At 49.0% G+C, this 15,436-nt stretch overlaps 5 protein-coding genes across 5 annotated transcripts; 2 read left to right on the forward strand and 3 right to left on the reverse strand.

Moving 5' to 3' along the window:
• Positions 1–690: 690 nt before the first annotated feature.
• On the reverse strand, positions 691–2,663 carry ACHE_20230A (uncharacterized protein; the record flags this gene model as incomplete). The annotated part of the gene is made up of 2 exons (XM_043284510.1): positions 691–1,664; positions 1,730–2,663. The coding sequence occupies 2 exons, from the start codon at positions 2,661–2,663 to the stop codon at positions 691–693; spliced, it is 1,908 nt and encodes a 635-aa protein (XP_043133294.1).
• Positions 2,664–4,545: 1,882 nt separating this feature from the next.
• ACHE_20231A (uncharacterized protein) lies at positions 4,546–6,090 on the reverse strand (the record flags this gene model as incomplete). Its single annotated transcript, XM_043284511.1, has 3 exons — positions 4,546–4,955; positions 5,011–5,662; positions 5,725–6,090. The coding sequence occupies 3 exons, from the start codon at positions 6,088–6,090 to the stop codon at positions 4,546–4,548; spliced, it is 1,428 nt and encodes a 475-aa protein (XP_043133295.1).
• A 144-nt stretch (positions 6,091–6,234) lies between these two features.
• ACHE_20232S (aminoglycoside phosphotransferase family protein) lies at positions 6,235–7,135 on the forward strand (the record flags this gene model as incomplete). Its single annotated transcript, XM_043284512.1, has 2 exons — positions 6,235–6,664; positions 6,720–7,135. 2 exons carry the CDS (start codon positions 6,235–6,237, stop codon positions 7,133–7,135), a joined length of 846 nt encoding a protein of 281 aa, XP_043133296.1.
• Positions 7,136–7,643: 508 nt separating this feature from the next.
• On the reverse strand, positions 7,644–8,208 carry ACHE_20233A (uncharacterized protein; the record flags this gene model as incomplete). The annotated part of the gene is made up of 2 exons (XM_043284513.1): positions 7,644–7,745; positions 7,810–8,208. 2 exons carry the CDS (start codon positions 8,206–8,208, stop codon positions 7,644–7,646), a joined length of 501 nt encoding a protein of 166 aa, XP_043133297.1.
• Positions 8,209–11,483: 3,275 nt separating this feature from the next.
• ACHE_20234S (intradiol ring-cleavage dioxygenase) lies at positions 11,484–12,542 on the forward strand (the record flags this gene model as incomplete). Its single annotated transcript, XM_043284514.1, has 1 exon — positions 11,484–12,542. The coding sequence occupies one exon, from the start codon at positions 11,484–11,486 to the stop codon at positions 12,540–12,542; it is 1,059 nt and encodes a 352-aa protein (XP_043133298.1).
• Between the last annotated feature and the right edge of the window lie 2,894 nt (positions 12,543–15,436).

Raw genomic sequence — 15,436 nt, forward strand, 5'->3', positions numbered from 1 at the left:
TTAATTGGATTGGCAGTTGCGACTCAAGCATTTGATAGTGAAGTATATGGGATTGTTGTTGTATGTTGGTGGTGATGGTAGAGGTGAAGATGTCTTGGTGGTTGATGTTTGAATACACTCGGGTGGCTAAGGACTTCAACACATCGCTACGCCCCGCTCTATTCTACTCAATCTCAATACGAACACACTAGCAAACTAGCCTGGCGCTTCGCAGTGAAACCTGGTTGCAGGTTCTACAAGTACGTGTATAACCTCGCGTAGACTACTGCGCTAAGCTCATCTACGCACAAATGCATAACATTTTTAAAGTTCAATTGCTATGTTCATCATGGACGTGATATCAGAAAAAATATCAAACAAGCGCCCCCCCATAAACCCCGAGGTATATCGCCTTGTTCCAGAAAACGCATAAGAAACAGCAAAACACCGACTCCAAAACGCAAGACAACTTTCGGTCATCGAATCATCTCTGTTTTCCATCACCATCAATAAATTCGGACCAAGGTATCATATCCCCGAAAGCGGAGGACCATAAATAAGTAAATATGAAAAGGATAGACCCATAAATAGCAAGAGATAGCGAAGATACAGCCAATGCAATTCTAAAATTCTTGCTTTATCAAAACACAACTCCCGACGGAGATGCAAATCATACGCGAGGTTGATTTTCCCCGAAAATCATGAAAGAAATTAGAACGGAAGCTGGTTACGACGGTGCGCGTCCATCAGCTTTCGCCGGACGGCATCACCCGTATTACCGTTCCTGCGTTTCCGTGTGGGGGTGCGTTGGTCTGCCAAACGAGCATGTCGGAACACGCTAGCCGGCCGGGCAGGCGAGTTGGCAGGCATGAATTCCCGATGTTGCGGAAGACGCAGCAATGCCTGATACCGGTTGTGGTTGCGACGGAATGCCGTCACAATACCCCGGTCGAGATGGTTCAAGAACCGCTCGGCACTGTTCGTCTGCTGCGACTCGGCCGTCCGGGTTGGCGTGGGACTCCCCGCGCCGACCATTGGGACAGGGTTGGTCATGGCAGGCGAAGTGAGCTCATCGTCGAATGGCTTCTCGTCCATCTCATCATCAGACGAGCCATCGCCGAAGTCGATAAAGTCATTGACATTCAAAGCCGATTCCGGATCTTCGTCATCGTCATCCTCGAATGACGAATCAATGGTAATGTCTTGCGAAGGATAGAAAGCCTCCGGAGGACCCATGACCTGACCACCCGGAGTGATGTCGTTACCCAGTGCGGTCATCATCAGGTTGGCACCAGAGGCCAACATGGGACTGAAATCAGCATGGTTAGGAGAGGCCAGGGCATCCGTGTCACTCTCATCGATGATCTGCATCGTGGTGGCACGGGGGCTGTTGCTTGCCGTGCCCGGCATACTGTTATTCGCCGACTCTAACCAGTCATGACGAGAGGAGGCATAAGCCGGAATGATGACGAGATGCTTGCCGGTGCAGTCCACAAGAGCCACCGGCTTGTTAGGATCTGGCACAAACGACCCCATAACAGGGCCCCTCCGGTGTGTTGTTGACTCATTCTTCTCGTCCGCGGGAGGAGCAAGGGAAGCCGATGAGTCACGGCGCAAGATAGACCGGGGATGTGTAATGGTGGCCGGTGGGGGTAAATCTTCATCTGTAGTCTCGCCATCGTCGGCTGTTGGGAAGGGAATTCAGTCAGCACAAGCAAAAAGGACGATGTGGTGTGTGCGATAGTCATACTCTCATAGCCACTGGACTCCGACTTGTCGTCGACAGCGTCAGATTCAACGTGGTAAATGTTAGAATGGCCATAGTCGGAGTCGCCAAAAATGTCGTCATTTGACATCCGACGTCGGTTTTGCTTGCGTGTGTTTTCATTGTCGTTTTCAATCATACGACGCAATTGAGGGTCTAAGCTATCCTGCTGGAGGAAGTCACCCGGGATCTCGTCCTCGGTATGCGAGTCGCTGTCGGACGAAGAATCGGAATGGGTTTCAAAGTGTACATGGCGGGGTACCTGCATTGGGGTTTCAACGGCCTCACTGGCCAGATCAGTCTCACCAAAGTTCTCCATGGCGCTGTAGAGCTGATCTTCATCGAAGAAAGAAGCTCCGGTGAGCAACATGTGATCGTCGAAGATGTTGGTGGGGCCAGCCCAGGTCTCAGCATCATCTCCTACATCTGCCGTCGACAACAGGTTACCAATACGGCTGTCGCTTTCCGACTCAAGGATCATCATCTCCTCTAGCTTCTCCATGTCTTGGTCCTCACCATCCCCGTCCGAAATGTAATCGACTGCGGCGTAGACATCATCCGAGCTGCCTTCCGATTCATTGTCATCGTCGTAAAGTTCGTCGTCAGATATCCTTGCGGCCTTCTTCTTCTTTCTCGTAGTTTGTTTCTTATTCCGATTGTTGATGGTCTTCTTTGCGGGTTTAGGGGCCGATTTCCGGCCCTTGTCCTTGTGGTAGGCGGGGGCCGGCGGATCTTCCTCATCATCTGCATCGTCCTCTGACGAATTGTCCAGAGCATCACTGAGATCCTCCACGGACGACACTGAAGATACACTGGACACTGAAGAGGAAGCCCGTCGTTTTCTATCCCCACTCAATGGTCCAACAGAAAGAGATTTACCCGCTCTCCGGGGAGGGGCTTTTGATTTATGGTGATGCATGTTGTTGTATGTATATTATTCCTTTTGTTCTTTGTAGGATTGGGGGGTCGAGATAAAGTTGGGGATCGGGGTATGAACAAAGTTTTTGTTAACCGTCAAGCTGGCGTCAATTGCGTAAGATACTCAATCGTTTGGTATATGGTTGGTCCCAAGTAAGAATAAAAGAGGTGAATGTCGTAATCGTAAGAGAGGAATTGAAGAGATAACCGGTTGAGGTCAGAGAGGAGGAGGGGCGGGTGGATAAGTGATGTACGTGGTGAATAAATTTTTTTTTCTGCTGTCGGAAAAAAGCACCTCACGGGGCCCGCAAACAACGGACAACGAAAGTGCTTCTTCAGTGAGTGTGTTCGAGGGGCAATTTCGACACTCCTATAGTGAATATAGGACAGATACGTCGAAAGAGGGAAAACAGATATCGTCAAAGTGATATGAGAATTGAGACTCGGAGCTGCTGGACTGGGGAGCGGGACCAGGCCAAGCCCCCCAGCGAGGAATCTACAGCTCGACGAAAGCCATGGCGGCACGTGAAAACGATATCTGAGTAATCAATAATAGAATGGACTGAAGATGTAGAGAAATAAAACAATAGAATAAAAGCAGCTTGTCAACGTTGAGCCTGGTGGAGGGAAAAGAGGAGGAAAACGGGGAGAGAAAGAGAAGAGAAGAAGAGCCAGCAGAGACTGACCCACTGCACTAACGGTACGCCTGTTCCGCTGGTAGCCTCTGATTGGCCGGGAGCGGACCTTTTTTGGGATTCCCATTGGCGGGAGAGTGTTCACCGCATTTTCACGGACCAATCATCTGCCAGGTATTGCCGGAATCGTACGAGACTTCAAGTTAGAAACCATCAAAGTGTAAGCAGAAAAATGCATACAATGACTCAAGATGGGGATGAGTCTTGGGCCTGTCATATGCAGCACGCTGTACGAGGAATAGAGTCATGCGTGGTTCTGCGGTATGACACAGATATCTGCCATGTACTCTGTATAGAGTATCTATGGAGTGGACGGGGTACTCCGTACAGTATCCACGGAGTAGGCTATTGCATCTCTACAGAGTACATACGGAGCATCTCCTCACTGATACAGATACATACGCATACCATTGATTGCGTGCAGCAGACTATCGGAGTACAGAATGCACCTCGCTGTGCCCGATAATTAGTCCGTTGATACCCAAGGCATCCGGTCCACTTGCCACGTCTACAGTACTCCGTACAGAGCAGCTGCAAATTTTTCCGTTTTTCAGCCATGAAGAGTACGGTTCGTCCATCTTGCCCCTTTTGAGCCTCTCCTCCACTAGTTCTCCATAGTGGCAATGGTAAGCGTCAACTGAGCCAGAAAAGTGATTGGCACATAGTGACAGATCATCTGCATGGTTCCGTTTTGGTCGGGTTATTCTGTCCTCTTATATTTGATCGGAATTGAACTGCATAAGCACTTTACCCGTTTGTAAGGCCGTACTCCGTTCAAGTAGACGGGGTTTCTACGGTGAAAAATAGAACAGACTCTTAAGCCGAGGCTTTGCTAGACCCACATCCCGAGTGGCGCTCCGTTCCCTACCGGTTTACCCTGGACCGATGACTATTCTTGAGGACAAGTATGCATTTGTCTACATACTGTAGAACGGAGCACTCTGTCCAGTATGTACTCTGTATGTATTCTGTAGTGGCTGTTCTCGTCGTATCCTAAATCCTCCGATGAGTTGTCAAAAAACTGTGTCCATGCATGCTTATGCACGCACATTCCATGATCTGCAGGTCAACGCCGATCCGATTGGACCATGCTCATCTGCACCCCGCAGTGAGGTCAGTGGTTCACTATCATCAGCAATTGGGTATCTCATAGCTAAATAACTATATACCAATAACATACATACAGTATCAAGTCCCCGGGTACGGTTCAGCCTTCGATGCCTTCTTCCCTGACCGGGAAAAGATCGAGAGCCTCGACTTGGTCCGTGTCGGGACCGGCGCGGCATTTTCATCCCCTGCCACCTCCGTCCCAGATGTCCCATGTCCAGCCACTTCTGCTTCAGTGGCCTCCGGGTTCGCAGTGCTAGTCCGGACCGTCTCCCGCGTTCGCTCGACTTCTCGAACTCCGTCGCGAATCATATCGGCTGCAGCACCCGGAGGAGCAGTCGTAGTCAACGTCTCAGTAGCCCGGATGGGCCTCTCTTCAGACGCCATCTGCTCATTCATTTTCCGTATCTCTTCCTCAGTGACGAGACGCTCGTTCTCCAGACGGACTTCACGCCCGCGTTTATGGCAGTACCAGAGGACGAATAGTAGGACTGCATGTGTTAGCTCTTACCCATGTCAAAATGCAGGGATTCTTAGTAGACGTACTGGACAACGCCAACGACCAGAGAACATTCACACCAATGACCGCCGGGAACCTTGCCTTCAAAAAGGCCACAATTGACCTCAGCATTCCAACAATTGCAGCCGGCTTCCCCACCAACTCCTTCAAACTAGGAACCTTGAGTCCCATCTTATCAGCTGCAGCTGCAGCCTTAGCCACGTTCTCCGTATTCACTCCGTTCTTTGCAGCCTTTTCACTAGCAGCAGCCAGAACCTCCGGCGCTAGAGAATCCGTCCACTTTTCAGGCAGCTTCTCGATCAGTCTCTGTAGGAAGCTAGGCATTTTCGAGTAGGTGTCTTGGAGCTGGTTGTTCCCGTTCTTAAATAGCATTTCGAGGTCATGGTAAGCGGTTGGGACACCGTTGATGAGATCCTTGAAGATGAGCTTGAACTTGCGGAGGAGTTCTTGCATTTCGTCGCTGGCGGAGAAGATGCGGTTGTTTTCTGCGGCGAGGTTGAGCTGTTCGAGGATTTCGGCCATGTCGTCGTCCGCTGGTTTATCTGCTGGTGCTGATGTCTCCGTGGCTGCTTCTGCTTGTTGCGACTGTTGCAATTGATCTTGATCCTTGGTGGCATCTTTGTCCTTCGAATCGCCGCGATCGGGAGTTTCGTTTGCATCGTCTGATTTCTCTGCCTTCTATCCCAATAGTCAGCATCGCGATGATTAACATCCTAGGATCCTTCCCAACTGTAACTCACCTTCTTCCCTTTCCCCCACGGCCAATTCAAACTCCACCGCTTTTTCTTGCCCTCCACAGTCGACTCAGCCTGCTCCTTATTTCTATCCTTATCACCACTCTTCTCCTGCTCCTCCAAATCCGTCGCCTTTCGCTGCTGCTCTCCAAGCTTCTTGCCAAATTCTTCCGCGTTCTGATTGTCTTGCGCGACCGGGCCCGGCGCGTCAGCCGTCACCGCATTACCGGTATCCAACCCCGCGGCATCGGGCCGCGACATGATCTGGCGGAAGAAGGCTTCATCGTCGGATGTGAGGACGGGATCGTGCGTTGTAGGACTTGTATTGGTGCTGATTTGAGTTGATACGGGGGTCTCTCTGTTGGATTGCATGGTGGTTGTTGGAGGAAGGTCGGTGATGATGCGGGGAGATAGCTGTTATCGCTCCAAGGTTTAAACTTAAATTGATGACTGAAATTCTACCACTATCTTAGTCGATCAGAGACATACAAAGTAACCTCCATATAGCACGAGAAAATGGCACCCATTCCCACATCCACTTTCTTCAAAAACCACCGCGCCTCAACCCTTCCCCCACCCGCCGAAATCAGAGCCCTCAACATCGCAACCGACAAACCCTCCGCCACAAGCTTCAACTGCCCACCCCCAGTCATAATCCCATCTTTGGGTTTGGTGGTTAAATATGGCGCTGATGTAACATGGATCGAAGCTGAGACTCAAATAATGATTTGCGAGAAACTGCAAGGCCGCGTACCTGTTCCTGAAGTCTACGGGTGGGAGGAAGATGGTAACCAAGGTTTTCTTTATATGGAGCTTGTTGAGGGATATACGTTGATGGAGAGGTGGAGTGGGTTGAGCAAGGATGAGATGCGGGCTATTTGTGAGGAACTTAACCAGATGGTTAAATTGATGAAGGGGTTGGAGCAGGATGATGGACCTTATATTGGTGAGTTTACTCGACATACCGCACCCGTTTACGCAGACCTAATCGTACCTTATAGGCAGTCTAAACAAACAACCCCTAAGAGACCTCTTCCTCATAGACCGCCCAAATCTAAACGGCCCATACCAAGGCCCCAACGCCATCGCCCAATTCCAAGAAACCTGCGGACTCTGGATCACCGATGATAATCCCACACCAATCGTCTTCACACACAACGACTTCCTCCCAACCAACATCCTCATATCAAACGGCCCAAACCCAAAAGTCACTGCTATCATCGACTGGGCGCAGGCTGGCTGGTACCCTGCCTACTGGGAGTACTGCAAGGCCCGGTATATTAGGGTGAATCCAAGGTATTTTAGCGATGCTGCGATAGCAGATTGGAGGACGAAGTATTTGCCGTCGATTGTAGATCCGGTGGAGGAGGAGGGGTGCTATCATCCGTGGCTTTATTTTGCTTTGTCGAAGTGCTAGGGTGCAAAGTCTTGGTAACTTGTGCACTGGTCATTAGTCGACGGTCTTTTGAATTGGGCATTTGGAGTCAATTTCCTGGCAGCCCGATAGCCATCGCAAACGGTAAGAGCCATGAAAATGATACAGATAGGTATACATCAATGAATAACCAGAGCAGAGTGCTCATTTCGAGCCAGCATATGGCTGGAGCAGATTGCCTTCTGCGTAAGAAACCTATCACGCAAAAGAATTGCTAGACGTGGATTGTCGGGATACCGACCAACTTGTCCAGGATGGTATGTGCAATGAGGAAGCTGCTGATTACCTTTTCGCGATCCAGGAGTAATTATTCGTTTATCCTCTAGCACGGATTCGGCCATAAACTCCAATTCTAACAGAGCCCTGAACATAAAGGGAGAAAGGGAAAAGCCTGTGGCCTGTGGCCATGGTATCTCATACCTATGTATATAAGCCACTCACTGCCGTGATCCTCCTGGCTGCACAGCCCTAATCCCAAAGCCTTCCAGCTCTATAGCCACTCCGCCATCCGAATCGTATAAAGATAACTGACAACATTCTCCTCGAAAACCCCACTACTAACAAGCTCCTCTGCAACCTTAATGACCCAGTCCTGCAATCCTTATTAGCATATCCTTACAAATCACATCCACCTACCCAGAAAAGATAAGACTCACCTTATCCCCCTCATCATCCAACCCCTCCCCTAACCCGGGCATCTCAACCCTCCCCACAACCCTCTCAAACGCACAAGCCGGCTCACAATCCCTCACACCCGCCCCATTATTCAACATCTTCTCCTCGTCAAGCCACCACCCATCAACCCACTGCAGCGGAATCCTATACGTAGTCGGTGGATTCTGGTTCTCAGGGAGACTCAAGTCGTAGCTTCGTTGGATTGCCAATTTGAAACCCGTTCTTGTGTCGCCGGTGACGTGGAGGAGGATGCCAAGGCTGGGGTGTGCGGGGGAGGGGATGTAGTACGCCCAGTGGTTGGGGTAGATTAGGAGGGTGACTAGAAAGGTGTTTGGGGGGCGTTCTTTGGGGACAGAGGGCGGGGGTGGGAGGAGGGGCATGGTTGTTGTTGTTGTAGATATGGTATCGCGCTTGTGTTATATAGAGAGGTTTAGGTTGGCGTTCGAGTTGTCAAAAAGAAAAATGCGGTAGTGGGGAACAAAAGCGAGCTCAGTTGTTGGTGAGAAAGAGATTCTTATGCGGTGCCTGTGAATGCTGAAAGGAATGGCAAACAACAGGCACCATGCTTCCACGACAGTTCATTAAATGAGATTATACACAGTAACCCCGGTCTGGTCATTTTCGTCAATGCTGGCTGGTCCCTGGCGGCTCTCAAACGGATGCCGGATTTTGAATGGGCTGACAGACGGACAGACAGGCTGCAGGATTGAAGAAAGTTTATTGTTTTTCTGCGATAGGTTGTGTTGACTCGGTGTTTGAATTATTCCCCTGCTTAGAATAAACAAATATGCAGAAAGGAGCAAACTTCATTGAGTCTAGTACTTTAACAAGCCAGTGCATGCTGACTGCAGCTGCCAGCGCATACTTTGAATCTTCGGTCTTTGGACTTTGTTTTCTTAATTCGAGATCAAAGATCAATTGTTGTGTTGCACAAAGGCACCCGGATCTTAACCCGGGTTCAAACGCGTGATGATGATGGACAAAACACCTGCTCATCTCAAACATCTTCAAACAATTTGTGTGCCAATGCTTCATGAGCCATGGTTCTCTTCCTCGGGTCAAAATTCATCATAGCACAGATAGGACTTCTAAGGTCATCATCAACCCCCTTCAAAAGAGAAACCAGTCTGCGCGGCTTTTCTTTGTTAAAACCATCCCGAGTTACTTAAAAACGCGAGCCCAGGGATTATCGCCAAGATGTTTCAGAAATTCATTCAGATTGTCTTTATCCGCAAAGTATGAAATCTATCCGCTCGATTACAATGGCCAGGGGGGCCACACCCTCATCCAAATCCTCTTCCCCGACGGCAAAGATGAGTCGTTTGTGCAGCGCAAAAATGCATAATATGGTCAGTAAATAACCTTTTCAAAATCAAAGAGTGGTGGCTTGGGCGAGACGGACATGGCCGGCACCACCGCATAGTTTATTATTCATGTATTTAAGATTCTCCAAATTAACCGGGTGAATATACTTTAGTATGAGTTTTTGGTCACCGGCTCTGAGAAAGTTGTAAGTAGGTGGGTGGCCATGAAAAGGAGGGAAAGAGTCAACTCATGTGGCAAGGCAAACCCATCGTGGGGGAAGTGTTTCTTCCTGAAGAACCCATTGAATTCTATAAGCACGACCGCACTGGACGATGCAATCCTCAGTTGAGACTGTGCTTGTTCTGCGATGAAGGGGGCTTGTTGGTAAAGTGGGTTTGCAGTTGAAGAGTTTAGACGCTGGGTTCAAATATGCGCCCTACCAGATCGAGCAATCCGAACAGAAAGAGAGCCTAGTGACAGCATTAGGGCAACCAATTCGGATAAATCACGCCCATCAAAAGCTGTTGATACTCCAACAATGTCGGAAGAGATTAGGCTGATGGTCTGATAGGAGTTCCGCTTTACCCCACTTGGAATAAGCAAATATGAGATCTGTACCCCGTAGGAAAGAGAGAAACACAAATAGCAGCCAATATGATAGATTATTGCATGCTGATTGTATCTGCCAGTACATATTCGGACTCTTTGGCCCTTAGATTTTATTTCCCTTGCACGAATCCATAAATCAGCGAACCCTGCCGCACAAACATGCATTCTGTGTTTCCCACTCCTTCGGCTAAACTGGATCTCAAACTCATGCAGCAGTTGCATAGAGATCCATACATACCTGCAACCAATTTGATTCAGAAGGCCATGTTCCCGGGTCAATAACTATATTGTAACAATCTCCCTTCCATATATCATATAATGTCCGGAGCCGTGGGTATCTGACGGGTAAAATTCGGAAGCCTGGTTTCAATTCGTCGACATATATTCTCAGGCATGATTGGTGCCAATGGCCTCCAGATAAAACTATGTTGCTGACTATATTAGTCGTCCAGACCATGTGGTTGCTCTTATATCAATGGGCGAGGTGGACTGCGGGGAGTATACAAGGAACGCACTGCATTCAGTAATCTCTTACTGATAGAAAGCTCTGGTCGGAGTAAGTCTATGATGTCTACCAAGTAACGAGCAATTTGAATTAAACGAAGATACTATTACTAGAGCCCGGAGTGCATACTCTGCACATGCAGTGAGAACCTCTTCCCGAGCAATTCTAAAACCAACAGAAAGTAATGATCAACTCGTCTAGCGTGAGTCTCGGTTAACCGTAGTGAAGGGATAGCGAGCACATATCCAATGTACGGAGTACAGGATTATGCCAGCGTGTCCATGGACAGCAAATACGGCGTACACGAGCGGAAGTCGGGATTCCCGAGCATCTCTCCGACACATTGGTCCCCGTATGAGCACCAATAATGGACAATATCCTCGACATATCCTACATAAACGCGCTGGACATAAACCAGATATTATGACTGGTGCTGTGGCGTCGTCAGCCAGCGGAACTGATTTCCCCGAAGATTGGAAATAGAATCAACAATCTACCCATACGGAGCAGCCCTATCTAGGCACTCCGTAGCTGCCTCCACAGCCTCGAATCACCGGTATTCTCCCGGCCACCGATGTGTACTCCAGAGTATACACACGCGTCCATCAAATAGCAAAGACCATCTTGGCAGAGCTTGGCAGGAGGAGATGAAGATAAGCGACGTTCTGATTGGTTATATTTACCGGAAAATTCCTGAATTTCCCGCTGACTAAGGCGCCAAGAGCAGTCTGCGCCAGGAGCCCTAACAGCGATATAGATTGTGAAACTGACAAACTCTACTTGTAGTCTGTGCTAGAGAATTGAACATATCTATGAGCTTTGATGGGCTATACAGTGTCCTTCATATGCCAGTAGGTTCTGTTGAGCTTCCTGAATGAATGCCAGAGGCCTCGAAATGAAGAACAGTACAGGGTAGCATCGTTGCTTAAGAAGAGACAAACAGACAGATGGGAAAGTTCCATGGTCCACACCCGTTAACATCTGTATCCTAGCATCCAGTGGAGTTGAAATATGGGGGGCCCAATCCCATCAACAATAATTCCGCTTAGCATCGAATAAGCTTGCTCCACTGCTGACGAGTTAAAGCGCCCAGAGTTTTAGTTCGCTTCAATTGTATATGCCTAAACATGGACTGGGGGAAAAAAAAGGTATATATAGCTTGAAGTGTCTGGTCATGAAGAAGAGCAACACAATCTCTCTGAACAATCCATTCATACTTTCATTTGATCCTCCATCATGCAGCTCTCCCACCTCTGGCAGCTTGCCCTACTAGGCCTTGCCGGCCTCTCAGCCGCCCACCCCGGCGCTCATGAAGAGAGCTCTATGACTCCAGCGGCAAAGAAGACTTTCCTGTACAACGCTAAGCGCAGCTTGGGCCAATGCGCTGACCGTCTCGAGCGTCGAGGCGTTAAGGCCCGCGCTGCTGCCCGCCGCGCCGCCATCTCCGAGACCTACCGCAAGCGGTCTCTCCTTGTCCGTGACACGGACCGTGTCGTCAACACCTCTCACCACTCCCCTCTTCAGGTGACCTCCAACACCCCCGAGACGGAGCTCTTCGCCCAAAACCCTGTCTGCATCCTCTCCCCCGAGGGTGAGATCGGACCCTTCTGGGTGAAGGGCGAGCTCGTCCGCTCCGACATCCGCGACGGCGAAGCAGGTATCCCACTCATCATGGATGGTCAGTTCGTGGACATCGAAACCTGTGAGCCCATCCAGAACTTGTACTGGGATGTGTGGAGCTGCAACTCCACCGGCCAGTACTCCGGTGTGCAGAGCGATATGAACGGCAACGGCAACGACGCTTCGAACCTCGACAAGACTTTCCTCCGCGGTATCCAGCAGACCGATTCCGATGGTGTTGCGCAGTTCAAGTCCATCTTCCCTGGTCACTACTCCGGTCGCGCGACGCACGTGCACGTCGTTGCGCATGTGGGCTCTCACACGCTTAAGAATAACACCATTGCTGGTGGTCATGTGTCGCATATTGGGCAGTTGTTCTTCGATCAGGATCTGATTTCCAAGGTCGAGGCTACGTATCCGTACAACACGAACACTGTTGAGATTACGCAGAACGCGGAGGACCATGTTGTGCAGGATGAGACGGAGGATAGTAACTCGGATCCAGTCTTTGAGTATGCGCTGCTTGGTGATAAGCTTCAGGATGGTATTTTTGCTTGGATTACTATGGGTATTAACGTTTCGGCTACTTATGACACTAGCAATGCGGCTACGCTGACTTCTTCGGGCGGTGTTATGAACGATGACTCCAGCCCTGGGGAGGCGGTTGACATGTAAGCCGCCCTGCATTATGTATATAGCTAGTAGACAGTTGGAATGCGCAGGGGATGGCATAAAATATTTACTATGTACGCACAATGAATACAAGCACATGTACTTCGGAGACCTCAGTTGTCCCTATGCCGATTGATAAGATCGATCTGATCCACATGGATTTTATGCTGGGTCAACCAATGCTAGCATGTTTGTGTGTATTCACATGCAATTGACTTTATTTGATTACTTGATATCCTTATCTTTCTCGATTCTTCTTCTACGTGTCTTCCCCCATCTCTGTATCATGCAATCATCAATGGGATAACATAGTCAACCATGGCTCATGGCAGACGCGATTGTTATACAGAAACTCGTTATCTACAAGGTCCATGACAGGTTTCAGTGCTCTCTGTCATTCTAATGGAACCCCTTTACTTCCAGTTCTCGACCTTGCATGTGATAATTATCACGATCGACTTGATAACAGAACATCTCCCAATTTTCTTTGGGAACCGTTCTCAGTATCTAAGGCAAGCATACAACTTGGCAATACATTTCTAAGTGACTTCCAGTCCGTATCATTTTTTTTCCGTGTCTCCTTCGCCTTCCTCGGCAGATAATAGTGGTACAAGTCATGACGCAGCAATTGGAGCGGGCGTCGGTGTTCCTCTGGGGGTGATTTCATTAGCATCTCTAGGATGGGCGTTCTTTAAACGGAAGCGGGCGCAGAATGCGTATGCAAAGATGGAGTCTATGGCTGTGGTGGCGAATGGTGGGGGTGCAACCTGTTGCTTCTGAGAATGTACAAAGTGTACGAAATGAATGGGAAGCAGCTGGAACATCCTGTGGCAGAGCTGATGGAGAGGGAACGATAAGTTGTGGCGCATGGGCTCACACATGGTTATGTTTGGATAAGGCGCTTATCTGTAGGATTATTTGTTAATGAACCGACGTTGTATATATCAACCAACTAGTACCTGACCATTCTCTTTTTTAGTGAGGCAATTTGAGTATTCGAACATGTCTAGGTTAGGCGAGGATCATTGCCATCACTTGGCTTATCAGAGCTGAGGTTTAATAGCGCAAGGCCGTATGTTTGCATCTTACCTCACCTGTCTCCGACGCAGTGACACGATCTCCCCCCCCCCGCCCCCCGGATTCTAAATTTAAGCACTAATAAAGCAAGCACAAAAATCCCAAGGATACACAGCTTTGTCACCCTCCTCTATAAACCCCCTTTCCCTGGCCAAACTGGACTATTGCTCTTGTCTTCCTTGATCTTGCCGCTGGTTGACCCAGCCATATCATCAAAAGATATTCCATCGATAGGCAACATGGCGCCAGATAATAAGATTAGTTACTTTCCCAATAGAGTCAAGGTTCAAAGAACCTGCCCTGCTCATCAGATGAAAGCCCTCACTGCTGTAATGAAGGTGACATATGCCTGTCCAATGGCTACTGCTATAACATTGGCCATCAACCATTCGTGTTGTCTCGTGGGAGTTGCATAAACCAGGACTGGAATACCGGGTGTCCTGAAAGGTGTGATATGTATTCCTTTTTCTATTAGAGCCGGTGAAGTACTTGTAAGACTATAATCCATGAAGCATAGCTGGTGAAAAAGCTAACCATGGTGGCGGCTGCTCGATCATCAACATTGAGTACAATAACGGGTGGAAGTCCAGTGTGCGACCGGGACAGCGGGCCGTTTCACACTACTTGAAGCGCATGCACTTCCCGGCTATGCATTGCTCAGCAACTTGTCTAACTTCCATACTTCAGGATCAGCACCGGATACCTTCATATCTCCCTTACCTGTTCCGAATTCAACAACATTGGACGGTGCTCCACGTCATGACTCGGCAGTTGGAGTGGGCGTTGGTGTTCCCCTGGGGTTGATAGTATTGGTGTCTCTAGCATGGGCGTTCTTTGGGCGGAGGCGAGTACACGTTACAAGTGCAAAACTTGTGGCGGTGATCAATGGCGGAATTAAACCTATCCCTCCTGAGGGTGGGTATGAGATGTATAGGGAGAACCATCATAGGCCAGTGGAATTGGGTGCAATGCATTCTACGCTAGCGGAGTTAGAACAAACGCGTTCAGTGCCAGAGCTCATGGGAAGGGCACGATAGGTTTTTGGGATATACTCGGATAGAGCGTTGCTGATGTGTAGGATTATTTCTAGGTTCTATACCACCCTTAATAACAATGAATCGATGTTGCATATAGCAACCAATCAGTATCCGCGCATTTTATAACTTCTAGCGAGGCAATCGTCTTGAAGATGTCCAGAGAGGCCAGGTTCACCGTCATCCCTCAACTTCTCGAACCTGAGACTTCATGGTGCTCTATGCGACTGAATCGTAAGCACTGATGCCGCACAAGAATGAAACTTCCGGCGCGCACTCTTGCCATTTCCTCTGCCCCATAAAGCCCATCTCCCCGGCCGGGCTATCTTGTCCCTTCCCTTTTGCATTTTTCTTTTGGGGGCTGCACAGACCAACCGGGCGTTCACTGTGACCCACAATTCATATCGACACGAAAACAACACAGCAAGCAGATCAATTACCGCGAGCTCGGAAGCTCCGATTGGGAATGTACTCACGACGGAAATGAAGAAGACGATAAAAGAAGGGCAAAAAAAGAAGAAAGGTACGCCCGAAGCAGCGACATGTGATCTGTTCTCAACACCTGCGGCAACCATACTTCTCAGCAACATCCAGTCTGCACCAGTATCCTTTGCCTTTCTCGGCAGATAAAAGTCATAACGAAGCTGTTTGTTTGGGGTGTTTGCATTGACATAGGCGAGACGAACGGACCATCTTTTCAAAAAGGAGCACCTGCACTCCACAATGGTTCACCACACTTTTCAATGCAGAGCTCACGGGAATTATTTATGAACGTTTCGTACCAAT

This window comes from Aspergillus chevalieri, chromosome 2 (assembly GCF_016861735.1).
Source record: "Aspergillus chevalieri M1 DNA, chromosome 2, nearly complete sequence".
In the NCBI taxonomy this organism is placed as follows: Eukaryota; Fungi; Ascomycota; class Eurotiomycetes; order Eurotiales; family Aspergillaceae; genus Aspergillus; species Aspergillus chevalieri.